At 36.3% G+C, this 26,676-nt stretch overlaps 1 protein-coding gene across 1 annotated transcript in view; it reads left to right on the top strand.

Moving 5' to 3' along the window:
• Catsperb (cation channel sperm associated auxiliary subunit beta) overlaps positions 1–26,676 on the top strand; it is a 108,009-nt gene that overhangs the window by 18,541 nt on the left and 62,792 nt on the right. The window contains exons 6-9 of the mRNA XM_015488451.1: positions 11,631–11,780; positions 16,434–16,529; positions 16,666–16,784; positions 17,891–17,923. Of these exons, the coding sequence (XP_015343937.1) occupies positions 11,631–11,780; positions 16,434–16,529; positions 16,666–16,784; positions 17,891–17,923 (398 nt within the window). The remainder of the gene's footprint in view (positions 1–11,630; positions 11,781–16,433; positions 16,530–16,665; positions 16,785–17,890; positions 17,924–26,676) is intronic.

Raw genomic sequence — 26,676 nt, 5'->3', positions numbered from 1 at the left:
TTTGATATGATGCTATGAAGACTGAAGTGTTAAAATAACTAAACACATTTTATGAAAAGTATCACCTGGGGGTCTTTAAAAAATAAGATGTCTAAACTCTATCATACAAAAATTAAAATATGCTCTCTACAGATAGAGTAAAGCATCTGTGATTTTAGGAAATCTTCCAACATTATTCTGATGTACGGTAAGGACTTGAAAACGACCTTAGACATATGAGTTGCATATGTGCCCAAGAAATGTCTACAAACCTACTTAACCATAGTATTATTTGTAACAAGAAAAAAAAAAAACTGGAAGCCACCTACATTTCCATAAATGAGGGGAAAGACAATACATGTTGGAATATTCTGTTAAAATGATATATAGACCCCATAAATATCATCAAGTACTGAACTCAAGCATTGAGTGAAAATCAAGTTGCAGAATACAGCAGGAGAATATTTATCAAAAATTTAGAAAATAGGGGATGGGGCCGGGGCACAGTAGTAGAGTACTCACCTAGCTCATGTGAGAGACTGGGTTCAATCCTCAGCATCATATAAAAATCAATCAATAAAAATAAAGGTACTGTGTCCATCTACAACTAAAAAATATTTTTTAAAAATTCATAAAACAAAGCCATGCTAGATAATCTTCATGCATATGTATCTATCATATAAAATATAAACACATGGATCAGAAATATATATAGTAATTTTTTATACATTTGGGGATGACTTGAGAGTGGGACTGTGGAGAGGAACAGAGATATCTTCAATCTTATCTGTATTGTTTTATTTCTGTAACCAAGTGAAATTATCTAGGACTGGAGGTATATATCTCGGTGGTAGTGTTTGTCTAGCATGTTCAAAGCCATGGGTTTGATCCCTAGCACCCAACACACACTCATACAGAAATTAAAATATGTGAAAAAATAATGACAAAATGTTTTACTTTCTTGATTTTTTTCCCACAGTTTCTTTCCAAAATTAAAGAAAAATAGTCAATTAATAATTCAGTAGTAATTACAATCCTGACTTTGGGGACTCTGATAGTTGCTCTCTACAGATAGAGTAAAGCATCTGTGATTTTAGGAAATATATTCCATGCTACTTTTAGGTATTAAATACCAATCTAAAATTATTTCAATTTTTTTAAAAAAACAATCCTTAGAACAATTATAAAATAAAATAATTTTTCTACTGTCATGTATAACTAATTAGAATAAGTAAAAAAATTAAATTACTACTATGAAAAAATATCAATTTTTTAAAAATCTGCAATCTGAATTATTTCCATATTGAAATACACTGTATTAACATTTAACTTGTATTTGTTTTGAATGTACAGAAGTACTATGGCAGCAAAAACTTCACAAATTATAGATCTATGGATGCAGAAATGAGATTGATTTGCTTAAGGAATTGAAAGACCAGTGTTGTAGAAGCATAGAAAATGAAAGAGTGGTCAGTGCATGATGAGTTTAGAGACTGGCAGGGATCATAGTAAAAAGTGTGGACTTTATTCTAATTATACTGAAAAGCTATTAGAATGTGTTAAGCAAGAAAGTTATACAGTCTGACTTGTGCTTTAGAGAAGGTCCCTTTGGCTAGCTGCGTAGAAAATTGACTCTTTGGGAAGAAAGGCAAGAACAGAACAAAGGCAAGGTTAGCAGCTGTCACAACAATCCACTTAGGAGATGGAGAGCTTGGATCCTTGTAGGTGTAGTGCAGGTGGAGAAAAGTGAAATCTTCAGTGCACACTTTGGAAGTACAGCCGAATGGCTTCCTAGTGGACAGCAATAAGGAATATGTATCGAGAATGAATCCTACATTTCTTACTCCAGTAATCAGGTAGAGGCTAATATCATTTACTGAACTGTTGAAGACATGGGGAAAACACTACGAAGAAGGATCAGGGGAGGAAGGTAAAGGTTAGGTTAGAAATCTCATTCACTGTTAAATTCAAAAGAAATGTTGAAATTTTGTGTCTAACGCTTTTTATTCAATGCAAACTTATACCACTCATCTTTTTTCTGTCTTCTATACTCCCAGCTCTGAACCACCATCACCAGTGGCCTTCATACCAGTCACATTTCTGTGTCTTTTTTAGCTTCTCAGCAGCAGTCAAAGCCTTTACTCACTCCCTGGTTCTTATAATGCTTAAAATTCAGCATCCGACTTTTAGGAGTTTGTATGCAAGTACGGAGGCACTGTCAACTAAGTACAGTCTTAGTTGTTCCAGATGTGAGCTTAAACCTCCCTGTCCTCTTAAGATTTGGATGTGAATGGCCGGCAAACACATAACCTCCTACACTCCAAAATGTCAGCTGCCTTACCCCCAAATTTCTTTAAATTCCTGAGTGCCTTACTAGGGAATGAGTTTAGTTACACTTTGTGTGTCTTTTCCTTCCCTGATGTACCTGAGCTACTCCCTAAGTCAACCTAGATGGATACATAGCTTCTTTTCTTGCTTTGCACAAAGTGAAAAAATACCACATATTGTCTTTGGGTTTGTAGCAGATTTTATTTAAAATGTATATTTTATTTAAAATTTACACTATAGAATATAAACAGCTAAAGAATTAATTATTAGATATCTCTGTTCTTCAAAGTCCTTTGACTATTTTTGAAATTCAGACAGCTGTACTTGTTCAAGTTGCCTAGGCTTAATTTTTATATACTCTTTTCTCATTTTTTTTCTTTCTCAGAAGTAAAATTCTTTTCTTCTGAAAATTTCTTCCTCCAAGATTTTTTTTACTTAATCTTAAAATTTTTTATTTATTTTATTTTTTTCTAATTAGTTATACATGACAGTAGAATGCATTTTGACACCTAATACATAAATGGAGTATAACTTCTTTTTTAAATATTTATTTCTTAGTTGTAGTTGGACACAATACCTTTATTTTATTTACTTATTTTTATGTGGTGCTGAGGATAAAAACCCAGGGCCTCACACATGCTAGGCAAGTGCTCTACACTGAGCCACAACCCCAGCCCAATGGAGTATAACTTCTTATTCTTCTGGTTATACATGATGTAGAATCACATGGGTTGTGTAATCATATATGTACATAGGGTAGTAATGTCTGATTCATTCTACTATCCTTCCTATCCTCATACCCCCTCCCCTCACTTCACTTCCTTCTGTCTAATCCACAGTACTTCTATTTTTCCTTAGCCCCCTCCCCACTATTGTGAATTAGCATCTGAATATCAGAGAAAACATTCAGCCTTTTGCTTTGGGGGATTGGCTTATTTGCTTAGCATGATATTCTCCAGCTTTATTCATTTACTGTCAAATACCATAATTTCATTCTTCTTTAGGGCTGAGTAATATTCCATTGTGTATATATACACCACAGTTTATTTATCCATTCATCTGTTGAAAGGCACCTAGGTTGGTTCCATAGTTTAGCTATTCTGAGTTGAGCCGCTATAAACATTGATATGACTGAGTCACTGTAGTATGTTGATTTTAAGTCCTTTGGGTATAGACCAAGGGGATAGCTGAGTCAAATAATGGTTCCATTCCAAGTTTTCTGAGGAATCTCCATACTATTTCCATAGTGGTTACACCAATTTGCAGTCCCACCAGCAATATATGAGTGTACCTTTTTCCCCACATCCCTGCCAACATTTATTGTTGCTTATATTCTCGATAATTGCCATTCGGACTAGAGTGAGATGAGTTTTCATTTGCATTACTCTAATTGCTAGAGATGTTGAACATTGTTTAATATATTTGTTGACTGATCATGTTTCTTCAGTGAAGTGCTTGTTCAGTTCCTTTGCCCATTTATTGATTGGGTTATTTGGTTTTTTTGGATTTTTGTGTGTGTGTGTGTGTGTGTGTTAAGATTTTTGAGTTCTTTATATATCCTGGAAATTAATGCTGTATCTGAGGTGTTATGTGGTAAAGATTTTTTTTCCCACTATATAGGCTCTCTCTTCACATTCTTGATTGTTTCCTTTGCTTTGAAGAAGCTTTTTAGCTTTATATCATCCCACTTATTGATTCTTGATTTTACTTCTTATGCTTTAGGAGTCTGACATGATGAAGAGTTGGCCTACTTTTTATTCTATTAGGCACAGTGTCTCTGTTTTAATGCTTAGGTCCTTGATCCACTTTGAGTTGAGTTTTGTGCAGAGGGAAAGATAGGGGTCTAATTTCATTTTGTTACATATGGTTTTCCAGTTTATCTAGCTCCATTTGTTGAAAAGGCTATCTTTTCTCCAGTGTATGTTTTTGGCACCTTTGTCTAGTATGAGATAACTATATTTGTGTGGGTTTGTCTCTGTATTTTCTATTCTGTTCCATTGGTCTACATGTCTATTTTGGTACCAATACCTTGCCATTTTTATTGCTATGGCTCTGTAGTATAGTTTAAGGTTTGGTATTGTGATGCTACCTGCTTCATTCTTCTTGCTGAGTATTTCTTTGGTTATTCTGGGTCTCTTGTGCTTTTCAAATTAATTTCATGATTGCTTTATCTAATTCTATGAAGAATGTCATTGGGATTTTAATAGGAATTGCATTAAATCTATATAGCACTTTAATTAATTAATATTGCTATTTTCACAATATTAATTCTGTCTGTCCAAGAGCATGGGATATCTTTCCATCTTCTAAGATCTTCTTCAAATTCTTTCTTTAGAGTTCTGTAGTATTCATTAAATTATTATTTTTTGGAGGCTATTATGAATGGGGTAGTTTTCCTAATTTCTCTTTCAGTGGATTCATCATTGATGTATAGGAGCATGTTTGATTTATGGATATTGATTTATATCCTACTACTTTGCTGAATTCATTTATTAGTTCTAGAAGCTTTCTGGTGGAATTTTTTAGATCTTCTAAATATAGAATCATGTCATGGGCAAATAGTGATAGTTTTGAGTTCTTCTTTTCCAATTTGTATCCCTTTAATTTCTTTCATCTGTCTGATTGCTCTGGCTAGAGTTTCAAGGATGATATTGAATAGAAGTGGTAAAACAGGGCATCCCTGTCTTGTTCCAGTTGTTAGAGGGAATGCTTTCAATTTTTCTCCATTTAGAATTATGTTGGCTTTGGGCTTAGCATAGATAGCTTTACAATGTTGAGGAATATTCCTACTAGTTTTTCTAGTGTTTTGAACATGAAGGGTGCTATATTTTATCAAATGCTTTCAGCTGTTGAGATGATCATATTATTATTATCTTTAAGTCTATTGATGTGATGAATTACATTTATTTATTCCTGTATGTTGAACCAACCTTGCATCCCTGGGATGAACCCCACTTTGTATGAAACTTGCCAGAATTTTTTCGAGAATTTTTGCATCTGTGTTCATCAGGGATATTGGCCTGAAGTTTTCTTTCCTTGAGGTGTCTTTGTCTGGTTTTGGTATCAGATTAGCCTCATAGGATGAGTTTGGAAGGATTCCCTCCTTTTCTATTCCATGGAATAATTTGAGGAGTATTGGTGCTAATTCTCCTTTGAAGATCTTACAGAAATCATCTGAGAATCCAGCTGGTCCTGGGCTTTTCTTGATTGGTAGGATTTTGATGGTGTCTCCTATTTCCTTGCTTGAAATTGATCTATTTAAATTGTGTATGTTCTTCTGATTCAGCTTGGGTAGGTCGTATGTCTCTAGAAATTTTCCAATGTCTTCAAAATGTTCTATTTTATTGGAGTATAAATTTTCAAAATAGTTTCTGATTATATTCTGTATTTCAGTATATCTGATGTGATATTTCCTTTCTCATCATGAATTTTAGTAATTTGAGTTTTCTTTCTCTCTTTGTTATTGTGGCTAAGGGTTTATCAATTTTATTTATTTATCAAAGAGCCAATTTTTTATTTTGTCAATTTTTAAAATTTTTTGTTTAAATTTCATTGATTTCAGCTCTGATTTGAATTATTCCTGTGTTCTACTGCTTTGGGTGTTGATTTGTTCCTCTTTTTCTAGGGCTTGAAGATGTAATGTTAAGTCATTTATTCATTGACTTTCTATTCTTTTAATGAATGAGCTCAATGCAGTGAACTTTCCTCTAAGCACTGCCTTCATGGTGTCCCAGAGATTTTGATGTGTTATATCAGTGTTCTCATTTACCTCTAAGTATTTTTTTATTTAATCCCTGATTTCTTCTGCTATTTGTCATTCAATAGCATATTATTTAATCTCCAGGTGTTAGAATAGCTTCTATTTTTATTTTATTGTTGATATCTAACTTTATTCCACTGTGATCTGATAAAATGTAAGGTATTATCTCTATTTTTTGTATTTTCTAGGAGTTGTTTTGTGATATAAGATTTGGTCTACTTTAGAGAAGGATCATGTGCTGCTGAGAAGAAAGTGTATTTGCTCACTGATGGATGAAATATTCTATATGTGTCATTAATCTAAATTCTTGATTATATTATTTAGTTCTATAGTTTCTTTGTTTAGTTTTTTGGGGGGAGGATCTATATGGTAGTAAGAGCGGTGTATTAAAGTCACCCAGTATTATTGTTGTAGTCTATCTGATTCTTGAAATTAAGAAGGCTTTGTTTGATGTATGTAGATACTCCATTGTTTGGGCATAAGTATTTATAGTTGTTATGTCCTGCTGATTATAATTCTCTTAAGCAATATGAAATATCCTTCTTTGTCTCTTCTGATTAACTTTGGCTTAAAGTCCACTTTATCTGCTATGAGGATGGAAACCCCTGCTTGTTTATGATCTGTGTGAGTGATATGCTTTTTCCCATCTTTTTATCTCTAGTCTGTGGATGTCTCTCCCTATGAGGTGAGTCTCTTGGAGACAGCATATTGTTGAGTCTTGTTTTTTAATCCAGTCTGCCAGTCTGTATCTTTTGATTGATGCATTTAGGTCATTAACATTCAGGGTTATTACTGAGATATGATTTGTATTCCTGGTCATTTTGGTTTATATCTGGGTTTTAATTTGATTTAGTTTCTCCTTTGGTTGACTATTCATTAGTGCAGTTCCTCCCTTTGCTTGTTTCTACTTTTTTTTTTTTCATCCTCATTGACTATTTTGTTGAAAATGTTCTGTAGTGTAGGCTTTCTGGTTGTGAATTCTTTTGAATTTTGTTTGTCATGAAAAGTTTTTATTTCATCTTCAAATATGAAGCTTAATTTTGCTGGATATAAAATTCTTGGTTGGTATCCATTTTCTTTCAGAGCTTGGTGTATGTTGTTTCAGGACCTCCTAGCTTTGAAGATCTGGGTTGAGGAAATCAGCTGAGATCCAAATTGGTTTCCCCCTATACATAATCTGATGGCCTTTAAAATTCTACCTTATTCTGTATGGTAGGCATTTTCATTATAATGTACCTTGATGCTGGTTTGTTCATTTGGGGTCCTATAAGCCTCTTGTGTTTGATGTTTTTATTTTATTCTTTAGGTTTGGGAAATTTTATGATATTATTTCATTGAAAAGATTGTGCATTCCTTTGGTTTGTATCTCTGCACCTTCATCTATCCCGATAAATCTTAAATTTGGTCTTTTCATGGTATCCCATAATTCCTGGAATTTCTATTCATGGTTTCTTACCATCTTCTCTGTGTAGTCAACTTTATTTTGAAGATTACATATTTTGTATTCATTGCTTGAGGTTCTGTTTTCCAAGTGGTCTAGTCTGTTGGTGATGCTTTCCATTGAATTTTTTATTTTGTTATTGATTTCTTCATTTCAAGGTTTCTGCTTGATTTTTTTTTAGAATCTTGATCTCTTCATTGAAATGATCTTTCTTTCACATCCTGAAATTTATCTCTGATTTTATGTCCTTATATTGTCCTTTATGTCACAAATCAGTTTAACTATGTGCATTCTAAACTCCTTCTCTCAATTTCTTCTACTGTATTGTCAATGGATTCTATTGGTTTGTTTGGGGCCCTTTCCTACCTTATTTTTTTGGGGTTGTTTGTGTGTCTTCCCATCTAGCAATGTGGATCTACTGCAGTACAGTTTCTACTGTGTATATTTACAGTGTCTCTCCTTTAAGGGGGAGACCAATATTAACAGCACACAATGCAAACAATATACAGCCCTAACCCATAAAGCTTCTATTACGATGTCTACGGTTTTGTCACAATAAACAAAAATGATGTGCTCAATTATTGTCTACAATATAAACAGTGAGTTTGCAAAACGGTTACAATTTCAAATGGTGAACAAAGAGAGAACAGAAGTGGTACAGGATGTGATGTTTATGAGGAAGGAGAAAAGAAGACAGAAGTAAAAAATTAAAGGAAGAGTGAAAGAAGAATTAATATATGATGGTTATTAGTAGAAGAAAAGAGAGAAAGAAAATCTAGGGAAACAGATAAGTGAGGGAGAAAATATCATAAAGTAAAATAAAAGAATACACAAAAAACTATAATGTACTATTCAGACATCCTGATCCTCAATAAACTGGTGCATGAAAAATACTTGTTTCGAAAATGGTAAAGATGTGAAAGAGAGAGAGAGAAAAAAAGATCTCAATGGAAAAATGGAACAATTGTTTCCACTGGAGTTCAAAAGTTTCTCAGCTTTCCTTCTCAGCCAATAGGTGGGATTGTCTGGAGTTTGATGGTAGCTCTACCTTCAGGATGGTGGGAGGGTTAGTCCTGGAGGCAGAACTCCTAGAGGCGGGGTATAGGCTAAGTTTGCTCCAGTATCTTTGCTGTATGCCAATTGGTCAGGAGATTTTACCTCACCAGGCCTTCCATGTTGGAAGACTGCACCCCACGAATCTCCTTCAAGGTTTCACCCATATGGAGCCAATTCTTAGCCCTTTACATCGCCTGTGGACCCCACAATTTCTGGTCTCTGATTTAGTCTCCAAACTCCATCTCTCCTTGATATAGATGAGGCAGGGCACCAAAGACAGCAGGAAACAGTTTTATTTGGCTGCAGCCAGGGTCAGAGGGTACAGCTTTCACTGTAATCAATTAATCCCCTGAATCCTGAGTTCAGATAAGTTTCATAACTTTATACCCAACATATAAGGGGAGGGACTCAGAAGTTCACAGTCTGCAGAAGTTCACATAAAAGCAATTTTTTTTTCACTGTTCTGGGCAAGTTAACCCTTTAAGGACAACACCTGAGAAGGGGAGAGCTTCTTCTTCCCTTTCTTTCCTCCCCCTGCCAACTTTACCATGGAACCCAGTTGGTAACTTCTTTTATCTTAGAAATGTAGACATCTCTGTGAAGTCCCAGCTCAAGGCCAGAGGCCTTGTTACAGAATGTATTTTTTCAATCACATTTTGCATTTGCAAACATACTTCTACAAACTACTATACTGGATAAATGTTTGTGAAAAAACAAGAAAAGGGGCATACAGCACCTGGAGTGCTGAATTCTTCCAGGCCAGTGGCCAAGTAAAATAGAGCAACAGGAAAATAGGAAGTTTACCTACATTGAACTCTTTTGTAGAGACTCTATTGCTGACAGTCCTAAAATCAATTATGGTGAAGATTTCTGGAGAAGCTTAGTTAAGATTTTCCGTGGAGGATTGGGTGCCACTACATTCTGTCCTGGCCTTTTGAATTCCTGATCAGTCTCTCCCAGGACCTATGCCTCATTTGGGGGTGGAGAGCTGTTCTGTGTTCCCCTATGTGAAATGCTTCCAGTTTCTGACTTTCCACTAGATTGCTAGGCTCAGACAGGTTTACGTTGATCTAACTGCAAACTCATATATCTGGGTTTCAGATTCCTTTTTTAAGTGTTTTCAAAAGATTTTCTTCAGGGAAAAAAAATCCTTCTGTCGTTTTGATACCAGTGTTGAGACTCCATGAGGGCCAAATTCTGTTTCCCCAGATGTGAAGACTGAACACCCAAGAAATGCTGAGGCAAGCATAGAAAGCAAGTTTTATTTAAAGGATAGAACAGAGATAGGCTTCTCTGCAGAGAAGAGGGCCTAGAGATGGGTGTCCAAGGAAGTAGGGGTGCCTCCCTGTCAGGTTGATGAAGGTGACTTAGGAACAAAGTACCAAGCAGCCCACGTGTGAAAGAACCACCAATCAGGCCCTGAGAGAACTGCCTGTCAATCAGCAGGGTCTCCTGGCCAATCCTGGATCTTAGCCAACTCCAGTGGTACAAGGGACTCTAAAAACCCCTTTTCCTGTCCCAAGTTCTCCCTTCCTGCCCTAAACCAAATAAAAATTCCAGTTTGGTCGAGCCCCGTGTGGTTTCTCCTCAGACCCTCTTCTTATCCCCTCTGTCAGTCTGAGAGTTCCCCCCCACACACACACACAGGGAAATCTCAGGAAAGCCTTGTTCAGCAGCCTTTTAAAATCTGCCTCCTTTTGGTCGCTGTGTTGCCTGACCTTTCACTCCTGCTTTTATACATTCTAGTTCCTTTGTTCTCAGCCCTCCTTCTCCTCTCATCTTGCCTAGTGACTAGCAACCAAAAGGTGGGCCAAAAGGTGGGCAAAAAGCCTTTCCAGGGTGCTTCTCCATGACTGCACAATTGGGCAGGAAAGGGGCTGCCCAGAGGTACTTCATTAACAACTCCTACAGCTCTCTGCAGGGAGGAACGATTCCCTGGATGCAGGGGAACAGGTTGGTGGGGGCAGGACTTTGGAGATATTTAGCATTTGATTCCTTTCCTTTTGAATCAGCCCCCGTCTTCCAGATCTGACCCAATTGTTTATTACCTATATTGACTGTCTTTTTGTCTCCCAGCCTGAGTTTTATGCATGAAGATTTGACTTTAGCTCAACCTGTTACATCTCCATGAATAAATTTTAAAATTTGGAAAACCTTGTCTTATTAAGTTCTTTCAAAAGGATTGTTGCCTAACCCTGTCTGGTGAAGAAGAGGGTAGTTTCATTCTTCTAGGTCCACTGAAGTTTAGGGCTGTCCTGAAGCATGAGAGGATGAGGGGAGTCTCACTTACTCTAGGGATTCATGGAAGGCTTTGCAGAGAGGGTGATACCAAAAAGAGATTGGAAAATGGTTGGGAGAAAAACAAATATTCAAAGGCCCATGAACTAGAGCCTAGCAAAAATTAAAGGTGAGGGATTTAAATACTTTATCTCCTGGAAGTCCTTGTGGGTCATGTGAAAGACCTTCTTTGCCACTTGTTTTGCCATTCAGACCATGCTGGGTTGAAGAACTGTCACCGCTGATTGGGTTACCTATTAGTCTACTCCTAACTTTTCTATTTTCCAGAAGCCACTCTAAGTCTCTTAACTACTAATGACAATTTCCCCTGTTTTCCACTGCTACTCTGAATTCTCATTTTTAATTATCTACTGCCGTTTGATGGGATTGGGAAGGAAAAGGAAAGGAAAATGGGGGCTCTTGAGACAGAAGTTGTTTTCTAAGTTATAAATGTGTATATCCCATGTTGGAGCAATTCCATTTCTAGGCATAGATCCTACAATAATGTTTTTATCCAAATATGGCCAAAGCAATATCTCCCATCCCACATACTCTTCTGCAATGTGATCTTGCCAGGCTCACACCGAAGGAATTAGACATCATTCCTTCTACTCTGGAAAATAAAAATGGACTTACTTTCCATCAATGAAGGGTGAGATCCTACTGCACCCATTTTTGAACTATAGAATAGTTCCTTTATAGTTTGTCTAAAACTTTTAAAGGAAAGTGGTAATGTTTCATTTTCAAGGATGCTGCCACAGTTTAAACACCTAAATTTAATTTCCACAGAACCTATTCTACAGTGGACTCTTGGAAGAGCGATGGTAAAACATGAGGTCAAAACATTGTATCCACATGTGATAGACATCAAAGTGACAAAGTGCCCTTGTGCCAATGATGTCGCTATAATTGGCTTCGTTTTGAATACAACATATAATGGTAAGTTTACAAATTTATTGAATGTCATTAGTAGTGTTTTGCATTTGTTAAAGGTGTTGGTTAAGTGGCAGTACAAACGAAATGTATATAGTTGGGCTGGAGTGAAAATGATTATTAAAAACACCCATGAATTTACTCTTTGTCACTCTACCTATCTACTTGCAAGTGTGATATACTGAGGATATTGTTTCTCGTGACTTTTTACCATGTCAGTAGTGGCTTAAGTATCTCTCCTAATTTCATTTATCCTCTGCCCTCTACTGGTATATTACTTCTTCCCAAAGATTATGCATTGTTTTTAATCCATTTGATATTTCTTCCATATATAAGTAGGTATTATTTTTCCTAAGGTATTACATTATTTTATTTATTATGTGTATGTTTTTTCACTGCTGCACGTACAAAGGAAAAAATAACCTTTTTCTCTTTATTCTCATTTACAACACTTCAAATACCAATTGTATAGATTCTCCACACCAAGCCTTTCTTCAGTTCCTTGCTGACACTAATTGGGTGTCCTATGATTTAATTCAATTCTGGCATGAGTTAGCACAGACCCCCTAGAGGTTGGAGTCTTAGTTCCATTCACAAGTTCCAGGTTGTAACCTGTACTTCTAACCAACCCTATCAGAGGGTTTCCATGACCCACCCCCAATCAATAATTTGCTAGAACAGCTCACAGAACTCAGAGGAACATCTCATACATTTAACAAGTTTATTGTAAAGGACATCATGAAGGATACAGATAAACAGCCAGATAAAGAGGTATATAGGGCAAAATTCAAAAAGGTCCCAAACACAACAAGTTCTGTCCTCATGAAGTTGCTTATGCCGCCTTCCCTGTACCTGGATGTATTCATCAACCAGGAAGCTCTCTGAAGCCTTTGCCATAGAGATTTTTATGAAGGCTTTATCACATTGGCAAGATCAGTCTCCAGCTTCTCCTGCCTTTCTGGAGGATGGCTATGGGGCTCAAAGTTTCAAGCTTAAGTCATGGTTCAGTTTTTCTGATGACCAGCCCATCAAGAGTCACCTCATTAGAACAAAAGATGTTTCTATCACACAGGAAATTCCAAGAGACATAGGAACCCTGGGTATGAAGACTAAATATTATTGCATAATATCAGATCACCATTACACATTTTAGCTATTAACAGTATTTTTCTATTGCTTTTCCTCAGTCATTGATTACCTATTGTACTCAGTTCAAATTAATATAAAAGGCAAATAAGAAATAAACAGATTAAAAAATAAGAATTTTTTATTACTCATAGGTAATATGTATATCTACAAAAAAGCTAAAAATTTTTATATAAAAACAATCTGAGCAAATATGAGAGAGCTATAAGGTTATGAGATATAATAACAATATATAAAACCACCTCAAAGGCTAATTCAAAACTATAATTTCATCTTTTTTTTTCCTTTTTTTTTTCAGTTCTGAGGATTGTACCTCATATGGGCTAGGCTCTACCACTGAGCTACATCCCCAGTCCCAAGATTAAAATTATGATTCATAGGGCAAAAAATCCCAAAAGATACCTAGGAATTAAAAACAAACAAACAAAAAGAGTTGCAAGGCCTGTTGTACAGATATTATGAAACCTAATAGAGCCCATTAAAAAACTGAAATAAATAAAAGATTTTATGTTTATCAATAGAAACATAGAGTATTATAAAGATCTTAATTGTCTCCAAATTTATCAACCAGTTCAATACAGTTTGAAGAAAAATTACTTGGTGGAGGGGGGTACATTTTCCTTTATTTATCCATTTTTTTTCTTTTTTTTTTTTGGCATGAAAATTGACAGACCAATTCCAAAATTCACATGAAAGAGTAATGTACCATTAATAGCAAACATAATTTTAGAAAAGAATAAAAGCTTACCCTACCGTCACTTTATACTAAAGCAACAGATTAAAACCATGTGCATTGGGTTAGGAATAGACATAGCCTGGGCTCAGGTTTCCTTGACTTCCTAAAAGTTTATAGTCTGTTGGTTTTCTCTAGTTTTGAATGCCTGCTTCTGCTAAGTTAGTTATAAGTCAGGTGTCCATCACCTCTCTGTTGTCCCTGTATTAAGCTCTAACAACCCAGATGTAAACAGCCTTTTTTCCCTACTTTGTTTCATGGATACCAGGCTAGGATCTCCTTCTTCTCTTTATTCAAACACTGATACCTGCCTTCCTACCATGACCCACAATAGAGCAGCCATTCTCAATTCCTCAAGCTCCATCCTGACATAAAACTGAGAGTCATGGAGGAGGGAAGGGGCAGTTTTAATTGCCTGGAGTCACATTCACAGACCACCTCAGACTTTCATGAAAGAATTGGTTTCAGCAACCTGTTAGGTGGAACCCGCTTCCCCCAACTGACTACCACTGTCCCGAAACAGAAACAAAATTTGCCACAGAAGCAGGCTGCCAGTGCCTTAGCTAGCAGTTCCTTTGCAAGGCCCTGTTCATCCTTCCAGCCTTAATTCCACATGAGGTTAATGGTGAGAACAGTGGCCCTATGTGCTCCATTTTGGACTTATTAACCACCTTCCTCCCGTAGGTCACTCGTACGACATATCCCTTTAGGTCCCCTCCAGCACTTCCCTGTCAGTCACACTCTTAATGAGTTAAGCTTCTGATCTCTGCCTTCCTCTCCACCTTGATTTTTGTCACTGTTTTCAGTAACCCATGTTAAGGGTTATCCAGTTCCAAGGGCTCATCTCCTTCTGTGGTTATATTCATGACCTCATAATCTCTAATAATCGTCAGTGTCTCAAAAATCTCCATTACAAGAATCTCACACTGTGTACTGCCTTCTATTCTATCTTTCCCAGAATTCATATTCCAACATTCCTTTGGTCTTGTTGAGACTTTGAGCCTTACTTTTTAAGTATCCAATATCCTTATTTTCTTCTCTCACCATAATTTTCATATTCCATCCTTAAAAATATTCTGTAACCTTCTCACCCTTCTCTTTCTTCCTTGTGTACTCCCAACTCTATTTAAGGCCACCTGTGCTCCTGGAAGAGCAGGAGCACATGGTTGCTAGAAAATAATTGCTCACCAGTCTCATTTAAGAATTCCACAGACTGGTCTCACTTTAAACTCTTGATCACAGATTTCAATAGGGCATGTAGCACTGCCCTGACATACTGTCACTCCTCTGTGTTATATTTATTTTCCCACTCTGCAAGATGGCCTTATCACACCTCTTCCAACTCCTCATACACTCAGTGTCATCTGCTTCCCCTCTCTCAGCTGTGCCATTGTCTAATACTTCGTAGAGAATGTAGAGACTTTTCACAGGCGCTCCTTCACTATTACACCTGTCATCTGCAGTCCTGCCTCGCTCACACTTGCAAGCTCTGCCTTCCACCTGTTGTATTCGTTCTCTCTACTTCCATCAAAAACCACTCCTCACTTCTCATGTCCTGGGTCCTACTCCCACCATCTGAAGAAATTTGCTCCTGCATCTACACTGGACTTCTCCTTTCTCTCCTGCTTCGTCATGCTCTCCCTCCTCCTTGATCTTATGCATTAGCATACCAGCAAGCCCCACTGTCCCCCATCTTAAACAAAACCTTCATTCATCTGACTTTACTCCCACCCTCCATTTATCTGTTCTTCAAAGCAAAATGGGACTGCTTTTTTTCACTTCACATTTTATCTTTATTTTACTGCAAATCAGACTTTTGTTTCCATCCTCTATCTGAAGAGTTCTCAAGATCACCCACAATATCCATATTGCCCTATTCCAACAGCCAATTCTTTTTTCTTATTCTACTTTTCCTCCCAGAACATTAACGCAGTTGACAACTCTCCTCAAGACACTTTATCCTCTTGGCTTTCTTGACACCACCTTTTATCAATTGCTTTTATCTTAGTTCATTGGTAACTCTTTAGTTTTCTAGGCTGACTCCTTTTTGGAGTGACCTCTCAATGTTGATGAATCTGAGGTTTTTGACTCTCCTTCCTTATGTGACCACATTTTCTCTCTGGTAGACTCAATCCAGTCTCCTATACTAATGCCATCTGCAGGCTGATGAATCCCAAATCTATATTGTTGGTGCTGACTACTCCTCTAAGACCAAACTGCTCCTATGTTCAATTGTCAATTGTGCTTAAACTTGGATCTTATATGCCATTTTAACAAAGAAAATGGGGGTTGGGTTTCAAGGGACAATAAGCTGTGAAGAAATAGCTAGGAAATATCTGAGAAAACTCATGAAGGATAAGGGTTATTTAAGTAATGTCTGTTTATGCAAACCTGTCTTGGTGTTAAATCAAAACGGCATATTTTGGAGTAGAGTATTATGATCCTCTTCAATATGAACAGAATACTTAAATACAGCTTGGAAAGTATTTTTAGGCTATACCAATGCATTAAGAGGGCTTAAGGACAGAACGTTCCTAGAGGAACTCTTCTAGGAGTCAATGAGGTGGTTGGCTAAAATCCTGGCTGTAACTTGCAGTTAATTCATCTTTCTAGTGCGTGGGAAAATGAGATTCAAACTGAGAAAAGGAGAGTTGAAGTAGGACAGGAAATTGTATTGGAAGATGAGGTAGATTCGTGCTCCTGCCCTGGAAGTCTAGCACCATAGAATTGACTAGTTCTGTGAAGTTGTTGAGTTTCCATTTTCTTTTCTTTCATCGTAGGTGTTTTCATAGGCCTAACCTTTTCTGGATTTTGGAATTATGGTTCTACCATGTGGTTTGACCTGACAGAAAACATCTATACTTCACTTCATGAAGGTAATTCCTCTAGCTGCCTTTATCTACAGCCTTTCACTTACAATAACTTGAACAGTATTTATGAAATGTCTTTGCTTTGCTAAAGAGCTCACTTTTTTTCTTACTTTTTAACCCAGGGTTTGATTTCTTTTTTTAGAACATTCAGGGCTTTCCTTGATTGATATGGTTTTAACAAATCATGTTTTAGTTATCCTCACATCTTTGGGTGTTTTTGTAAGTAAAGATCTTCGCTATCCTTCAGGCAAAATCCTAAAGGTATGTAAATCACTTTGTAACTAATCATTAACCTTAAATTCTGAGACATAAAAAGAAATATTTGGCATTTGAGTTATGTGTGGTATATCCTAGAATTAAAATGCTTCTTCCTTTTAAAAAAGTTGCATAATATAGCAACTTTTTCCTTTGCCTTACAATACTGAATATATAATTTGAAAATGGTGCCAGTTTTATTGATATATGTATTTATAGTAAATTTTAAGTAAATACATGTAGAAAAGACATTATCTACCTATGTATTTTAGCTGTATGTTATGATTTGTATGTGAGCGGCCCCCCAAAGTTCATGTGTGAGACAATGCAAGAAGGTTTAGAGGTGAGATGGTTCGGTTATTAAAACCTTAACCCAATTAGTGAGTTAATCCCAATGGGGATTAATTAAATGGTAACCCAAGGATGGTAGGATGTGGCTGGAGGAGGTGAATTCCCGGAGGTATGCCTTTGGGGTAATATTTGGTGAGCTGAGCTTAGGCTCTCTCTGCTTCCTGATCATCATGGAAGCTGCTTTCTTCTGCCATACTCTTCTGCCATGATGTTCTAACTCATCTTAAGCCCCAAGGAATGGAGCCATCTGTCTATGAACTGAGACCTCTGAAACTGTGAGCCCCAAAATAAACTTTTTCTCCTCTAAGCTGACTAAAGCACTGTATAAGTTTCCAAAATGCTATAAGGTAATTGGTAAAACTAAGTATAGTTTAAAAAGTAATATAAATTAAGATAAGAGAAGGAAAACAAAAGCAACTGACGGAGAAGCAAATATTTCTTATACCTGGTATAACTTGCATGTTCAAGGCCTAGGTTCAATCCCCAGTTGGAGGGGTTGGGGAGCCCTTACAATCTTCATCTCAAATCCTTTCTGGAATTTCATTAAGGTATAAGTAAATTAATAAGATGGTCACACAAAGCAAAGACTAAAGGGAAAATCTCCAGGATATTATGTAAACTATGTCAGAGGCTGGTTTAGTGTTTAACCATCCTAACTGATGGAATAGAAAAAACATGAATTTCCTTTGGTATACTTTAAATTACTGTTTTGTCATGCCTCTGATGCGCAAGCAAAAGTTAACGTTTCTCTTTTCTTCTAGTTTTCGAGAGCAGACTTTTGTGGTTTTGAAAGGGTAAGAAGCTTAACATTTCTATGGGTTGGTTTACTTGGTGACCAAATAGATGAAATGCAAAACAACAATTCCCCATATAGATTCTTCCTATTACCATAATGTTATTTAGTTTGAACTTAAAAAAAAAAAAAAGCTTTCAGCAACCACTAGACAATTCTATTTCAAGGAAGAAGTGGTGCCCCTCCTTGCTTTAGAGGCCAGCCTAGTCCCTTCTCCCATGCTTTGTATAGCTTTTCTATTGTTATTCAGGTCATGTTCTATAAATTCTCCACAAAGAGAGTCAGGCCAGAATTTGAATAACACTATACTCCACAGGCCACCTACTGTGGTGTCATCTGGGCTCAAGTAGAGAAAGGATTGCTTTTTAAACTTTGCACAAAAATGACATATAATCTAGCCACCTTTCTGCTTCTGCTCTGTTGGGGGATTTTGTTCCAACCATCATTTCCTTTCTCTGTTACAAAGTTTTGTAATTCAGCTAAGTCAATCCAGTCAACACATATGTATGTGTCAATCTGAAAATTACAATCAGAATTATGAGTATTCCTAGCCTTTATCATATGCCATTTCCATTCTGTCCTATGTACACACATGGACATGTGCACCTTACACCCTCGCTCGTACTGCTAGGAGAAAGGAGCATTTATTTCCCAGGAAACAATTAGAACTGACTGATGCCATACTAATGGAATAAAAAGAAGGCGCCTCCATCTTGGGTCACCTTCATCACCATCTTCAGTGGGAGCAGCTCCCAGTATGGAACTCCACCTGGCCAGGTACCCAGTTTCTAACTACCCCCTCTCCCAGCAGCCATTACCCTGGCACAGTGACACCCTGGTTACCTTCACCATCCTGACATTGGAGATGTCAGCTAACAACAGATGATCCAACTATTGGATGAGAAGGGACGCAGGAAAGATACTAATCTCCAACAGAAACAATCCCTGTTTCTTCCTTCAAGATTTTTTTTTCTTCTCCCTCCCTATTCTCCCACCCTCATGTCCCCAACAACCAAATACTTTGATGAATTAGGATTTTAAGGACTGCAACACCTGAATAGTATATTACAGTTGTGTTTTATATTCTTTTGTTTGTTTTCCTTTTTTATCGTCACCAACTTCTACTGTTTTAACCTTTTTTAATTTATATATATATATATATATATATATATATATATTTGTTTTATATACTCTACTGTCTTCCTACTTACTTCTCTACTAAAAATCACTTCCTTTCTCTTCTCCTGCTACTTCCTCTTTAGATTTCTCTTTCACAGTTCCTAAGATATAACAACTCTATATCCTCAACTCCTACCTCGTCAGCATATTGTCCTACTCCTCACTTCCAGTTCTTTGTCCACCATCAGAAACTGTAAACCCTTTTACAAACCAACTGAATATATTGTAGATAATAATTGAATTCACTATTTCTGTACATTGTGATCAAACTGTAAAAGTTTTAATAGCAAACATTTGTTTTTAGGCTGTATATTGTTTATACTGGGATCTGTTAACATTGTCCTTTACCTCAAAGGAGAGGTATTGGAACCCTACAGGGCCCTATAAGCCTATTGGGTAAAAACTGTAACACCTCAGATCCACAGTGATAAGGGAAGACACAAGCAATATGAAAAGACAAGGGAAGAAAGTGCCCCAAACAAATCAAGATACTACATTACTAGAATCCATGGCCAGCACAGCAGAGGAAATTACAGAGAAGGAGTTTAGGATGTACATAATTAAAATGTTCTATTAATTAAAGGATGATATAAGAGAGTAAATTACAGGCAGGAAAATATCATTTTGAAAAAGAGCTACACAAACAAATACAGGAAGCAAAAGATTACTTCAATAGAGAGATAGAGGTTCTAAAAAAACTAAAAACAGAAATCCTTGAAATGAAAGAAACAATAAACTAAATTAAAAATTAAAAATCAACTGAAAGCATCACCAACAGATTAGACCACTTGGAAGACAGGACCTCAGACAATGAAGACAAAATATATAATCTTGAAAAGAATGTAGACCACACAGTTAAAATGGTAAACCATGAGCAGAACATTCAAGAAATATGGGATAGCATAAAAAGACCAAATGTTAAGAGTTGTTGGGATAGAGGAAGGCATAGAGTTGCCAACCAAAGGAATGAGGATTCTATTCAATGAAATAATATCAGAAAAATTTCCAAACATGAAGAATGAATTGGAAAACGAAATACAAGAGACTTACAAGGCGCCAAATGTACAAAAACCCAACAGATCCACACCAAGGCACATTATCATGAAAATGCCTAACATACAGAATAAGGAGAGAATATTAAAAGCCACAAGAGAAAAAAATCAGATTACATATAGGGGGAAACCAATTAGATTATGTGCAGTTTTTTTTTTTTTAACCCAGACACTGAAACCTAGAAGATCCTGGAACAACATATATCATGCTCTGTAAGAAAATGGATGCCAACCAAGAATCTATCCAGCAAACTTAAGCTTTATATATGATGATGAAATAAAAACTTTCCATGATAAACAAAAGTTAAAAGAATTTACAACTTGAAAGCCTGCACTATAGAACATCCTCGGCAAAACATTCCATGAAGAGGAATTGAAAAACAACAATGAAAATCAGCAAAGAGAGGTATTACACTAAAGGAAAAGCTAATCAAAGGAGAAACCAAGTCAGGTTAAATACTAAAAATGGCTGGGAATACAAGTCATGTCTCAATAATAACCTTGAATATTAATGGCCTAAACTACCAATCAAAAGACATAGACTGGCAGATTGGATTTTTTTAAAAAGACCCAACAATATGCTGTCTCCAAGAGACTCATCTCATAGGAAAAGACATCCACAAACTGAAGGTAAAAGGTTGAGAAAAACCATACCACCTGTCGGAATCCAGCTCGGGCAGGGGGTCTCAGGAGACTAACGGATGGTGAGGAGTCAACGAAAGGTGGCGGAGAAACAACACAGACACAAGAGTGAAGGTGTTGAATCCCAATCTTGTGAAGTTAATCATATATACTTTTCATTTTTGGCAGGCTCACAGTATTTTGTGATTACCAAACAGAAATCATTATTCATACCAAACAGAAATCATTATTCAAAGAAACAAAATATTATGTAGCTACAGTTAGATAAGAAGAATGTATCTTGGCTTATGCATAAGCAAGCATTTTTACTTTCAGTTTACATTTTGCTTTGAACTGTTTCTGCTTAGTTAGCTTTTAATAATAGTTAGAAATGTCCCAGACTATTGGCCTGTACCTTGACTATTCTTTCTTGACTTACTGACTAGAACCGGCACCGCAGTTATAGCAAGTAGTTAACTTGAAAAGAGAGGCTACTAATTTTAATCAAACAAGAATAAGAGCACCAAACCATTGTGCACAGGAACAAGAACAAGTTGCCCAATACCAAGCACTAATCTGTCTTCTTAATATTAATTTTTCTTCTCTAGATTTTAATTTACTTTCTCAAAAACTTCCTTGACTGTTTTTCCTACAGGGGGTTTCTCATTAAACATTAACAATTTACATTCCATAGCTGAATCATTGCATTTAGAGCAAACAGGTTTATTCTTTAGAAGTAGTTGCATTAATTGGGAAAGTCTTGTTTTTTCCTTCATACTTAATGGTTATATGAGAAGTCACCACTATACTTATTAACAGGAATACAAAAACAAACCAGCCCATTCCCAGAAACATATTGCACTCCTCCAGAGGATGGACGCCTTGCGCCATCCACCTCAGTAGGTCCTTGCCTTTGCCTGAGTCAGGGGAGGGGCGCAGCAACCACCCACATGGACTGCAGAAGCAGCAGGGGTTTCTATGCTCATAGCAAATAAAGTAGACTTCAAGCCAAAGTTAATCAAAAGGGATAAAGAAGGATATTTCATACTGCTTAAAGGAACCATTCATCAACAAGAAATAACAATAATAAATTTACATGGCCCAAACAATAGAGCGTGTACATTCATCAAACAAACTCTTCTCAAGTTCAAGAGTCAAATAGACCACCACACAATAATTCTGGGTGACTTTAACACACCTCTTTCACCACTGGATATCTCTTCCAAACAAAAGCTGGAAAAACAAAACTACAGAATTCACTAATGCAATCAATAACTTAGATTTAACTGACATATATAGAATATTTCATCCTTCAATGAGTGAATACACTTTCTTCTCAGCAGCACATGGATCCTTCTCTAAAATAGACCATATGTTATGCCACAAAGCAACTCTTGGAAAATATTTTTAAAAATTAGAGATACTACCCTGCATTCTATTAGATCATAATGGAATGAAATTAGAAATCAATGATAAATAAAAAGCTCTTCCAACACCTAGAGACTAAATAATATGCTACTGAATGAACAATGGGTTACAAAAGACATCAAGGAGGAGATTAAAAAATTCTTAGAGGTGAATGAGAACACAGATACAATTTATCGAAATCTCTGGGACACTATGGAGGCAGTACTATGAGGAAAGTTCATTGCATGGAGTTCATTCCTTAAAAGAAGAAAAAGTCAACAAATAAATGACTTAACATTACATCTCAAAGCCCTAGAAACAGAAAAACAAATCAACACCAAGAGCAGTAGAAGACAGGAAATAATTAAAATCAGAGCTGAAATCAATGAAATTGAAACAAAAGAAACAATTGAAAAAATTGACAAAACAAAAACTTGGTTCTTTGAAAAAATAAATAAAATTGACAAACCCTTAGCCATGATAATGAAGAGAAGGAGAGAGAAAACTGAAATTACTAACATACACAGTGAAAAGGGAAACATCACCATAGACACCTACATAAGTACAGAAATAATTAGAAATTATTTTGAAAACTTGTACTCCAAAGCAATAGAAAATGTCGAAGGCATTGAAAATTTCTAGAGTCATGATTTTCCCAAATTGAATCAGGATGATATACACAATTTAAACAAATCAATTTCAAGTGATGAAATAGAAAATGCCATCAGAAGCCTACCCACCAAGAAAAGCCCAGGACCAGATGGATACACAGCTAAGTTCTACAAGACCTTTAAAGAAGAACTAATACCAATATTCTTCAATTTATCTGCATGTTCACCTCTACATATTCAGTCAAATATAAATTAAAAATATTAGGGGTGAGAATTGCATCTGTACTGAACAAGTAGACTCATTTTCTTGTCATTATTACCTAATCCTAAGTAGTGTAACAACTATTTACTTATTCAGATTGCATTAAGTAATCTAGAGATGATTTAAAGTAGACAGGAGGATATGCATGTTAGTTATGTAGAAATACTATGCTGTTTTAGTACAGATCTTGAGAGTCTAATATCAACTTATATATTTTCTGTCTATGTAAGTAAAAATGTAATATATGAGACAAGGATTCTTGAAACAGAGATGTCTTAGTCAATTTGGGCAGCTATAACATAAATACCAGAAAGGGTGGCTTATAAAGAACAGAGATTTCTCATAGTTCTGGAGGCTGGCAAGTCTGATTTCAAGATATTGGCCATTTCACTGTCTGGTGAGGGTCATTTCCTGGTCTGTAGACAGCTGTCTTCTTGCTGTAACCTCACATGGCAGAGTTGCAAGACATATCTCTCTGGGTTCTCTTCTGTAAGGGTGCTAATCACATGTATCTAACCATCCTCGGATCAGATAAAGACACCTAAGTCTCAGCCACCTGATCACCTCTCAAAGTCTTCACTGAAAATGCCATCGTACTGGAGATTAATTCCAACATATGAATTAGGGAGGAACAAAAAATTCAGTCTATAGAAAGAAATGTCATGTTGCAAGGGAAATGAGAATTTCTGACATCTAAAAATTATTTTTAATAGATGATACATTCGTGTAATTAAAAACCGAAAAAGTTATATAAAGACATAAACTGAGAAGTCTCACTCCTGCCTACCTGGGTATACTCAGCCCGTTTTCCCTGTCCCTTACAAGTAAACATTCCATATGTTTTTAGTGTTTTTAATGTAAATTCAAATAATTTGGGCTATATATTTTTCTCAGGTTTCTTACACTACATACAAGTATACTACAGACATGACTTACTTTCTTCATTATTAATATAGCACAGGAAAAAGTCCATACTGGTACATGAAGAATGACCTCTTTTCTTTCTTTTTTTTCTCCTTGTTTCTTTTTTATAGCTACAAGTATGCCAACTTACCAGGGTTTATTTAACCTGTCCGCAGTTGATGAATGCTTGTGTAATTTTCCACTTCTTTGCTGATACAATGTTGCTGTTAATAGTTTTGTTCCTATTAATTTTATGTGGCCAAGGGTATTGGTACAATGCACTTCTAGAACTTGGACTGGCAGAGTAAGGGGGAAATGCTTATGAAATATTTTTAAAATTTTTAAATTTCCATTTATAGAGGTTTTTACCATTTACAAGGATTTATAACAAATCCTATTGAAACAAAATATCTCAACAAATCTCAGGTGTGGTAGTGATAAAAGGAGAGAAATCCAAGTGTTCTGAAAACAGGGAGGTATTGGGGCTAGGGAGGAAAGAAAGGGAAAAAGTGAAATTATTCTTAAAGGTATAGGGATTTACCTTTGGATAAGACCTTTTGTGTAAAGATTGACTGGAGGAGGAAAGAAGTCAGGCATGGTATATATGTGGCTTTGGGGGCAGTAGTTGAGTAGTTCATATTTGGTGATTTCTCCATTCAACAATTTTTTTTTTTTTTGATCACTGACTATAATCTATGCTTGTTCGGACATGTGGTATTTCACAGTGCCTAAGGTAAAGTCCCTATTCTTACATAGCTTAGCATTCTATTGAGGGAACTAGATCATAAACCAGTACACAAACAAATATATAATGAGATTTTTAGATAGTTGTAAGTGCTGGAACTAAAGCAGAATGAGAGAAAAGGAGATTCAAGGGAAAACAATATTCTGTTTAAAAGAGGAGGGTTAGAGCATCCCTCTCCATAGAGGTGAAACTTTAGCAGCAGCTTGAATGACTTGAAAGAATAATTGACACAGCACATCCACACCCCGTGTAAAGCTCTAAACTGGGAAATTGGCATGAGGCAAAATCTGTTACTTACCCACAAAAATGTGTTTAAATAGAAATAGTATGGACTTTGGGTCACTTCTTTAGGGATGGAATTCGAAGTCCTGTGAGACTACAAGATCCTTTGTGCCTGCTCACCTCCTTGAGCCATCTCTCCAGCCATGCCCAGATACTTGCCTTCCCTAAATGTGCCCACACTTCTCACAAATCAGGTCTCTTGCAGGACATATTTTGTCTTCTTAGCATGCACTCCCTCTCACTCTTTCTGTTTTAGAAAATTTCTTCTCACTCTCCAGGAGTCCCTCGCTAACCACCAGGGTACCCCTCCCGTGCACTCGCAAAGCTCTCAGCACTGATTCCTATCGTTCCACTCCCTGTGTTGTCTGTGCAGACACCTGGTTAGTTCCAAGATTTTAGGTTCCAGGCCAAGGGCTATCTTGTTACTAATCAGTTACCACATTGCCTTGTACATGGGCAGTTTCAATAAATATTTGATGAATCCATGAGTGAATAAATGACAGACTGAATTCAAATTTTGGCTAATTTATTACCATGTAGCATATAACTTTGAACGAGTTGTATAACTCTCTGGATCTCAATTTCTTTGTTTTAAAATGGGCAAAAAATATCTATCTCTTAGAAGTAAGGTAGTTAAATAAAAATCTTAGCATAGTACATAATATAGTGTAGCTGTTTTTTAAAAAAGATAGCCCACTCTAGTAACCATTTTACTATCTATATATCCCATAACATCATTTTATAAAGCTCAAGAATAAATAATAAAATTTACTTTTTTAAAAAAGGTAGTTGGATTCTTTTCCAGTGCAGATAGCCAGGAACTTTCTGAAGACAAATGACAGAAGCCAAATTAAACCTAATTTTAGCAAAGGAGAGAAAGTTATCGACTCATGTAAATATGGAATTCAAGGGATAAAGCTGGCTTCCAAACATGACTGGGTTCACTCCCTACCAGATATCTGGAGGACTCTGTCATTTCAACTTTTGGTCCTGCTTTCCTTTATGTTAGCCACCATGTTTGCAGATACCAAATTAGCAATCCCAACAGGAATAAAGACACCCAAGCATCTTAAGGCTGATTTTCACGATTCACGTGACTCAGATTATATGTTCATACCTAACCAATCCTGTGACTTTAGGTCAGACCTGGGCCATGAGCACATCCTGGGATTAAATTATCCCTAAGGTTAATCACAGGGCTGTTTGATTTCAAGTTGTTGGTTTTTTTTTTTTTTTTTTTTTTTTTTANGGGGGGGGGGGGCAGGTGGGGTACCAGGGATTGAATTCAAGGGCACTTGCCCACTGAGCCACATCCCCAGCCCTATTTTGTATTTTATTTAGAGACAGGGTCTCACTGAGTTGCTTAATGCCTCACTATTGCTGAGTCTGGCTTTGAACTTGATATCCTCCTGTCTTAGCCTCCTTAGCCACTGGGATTACAGGCATGTACCGCTATGCCCAGGAGAAGAGAAATATTTCAAGGCCCAATAAAGATTTTATATTAACTTCCCAGATATTATAATGATAATTACTGTATCCTGCAAATCTGAAGATTTATCTGAGAACTCAAAAAATTTTATTTGATTATAATACCTGAACTTGAATGGCAGTAGAACACCAAATACATTGTTGTCTGTTTCATCTTATAAGACCTTCTGTTTGTTTCTTACCATTTTTTATTGAGCTATATTT

Source organism: Marmota marmota, unplaced genomic scaffold (genome assembly GCF_001458135.2).
Source record: "Marmota marmota marmota unplaced genomic scaffold, marMar, whole genome shotgun sequence".
Taxonomy (NCBI): Eukaryota; Metazoa; Chordata; class Mammalia; order Rodentia; family Sciuridae; genus Marmota; species Marmota marmota.
This window is presented reverse-complemented; position numbering and strand designations above follow the sequence as displayed.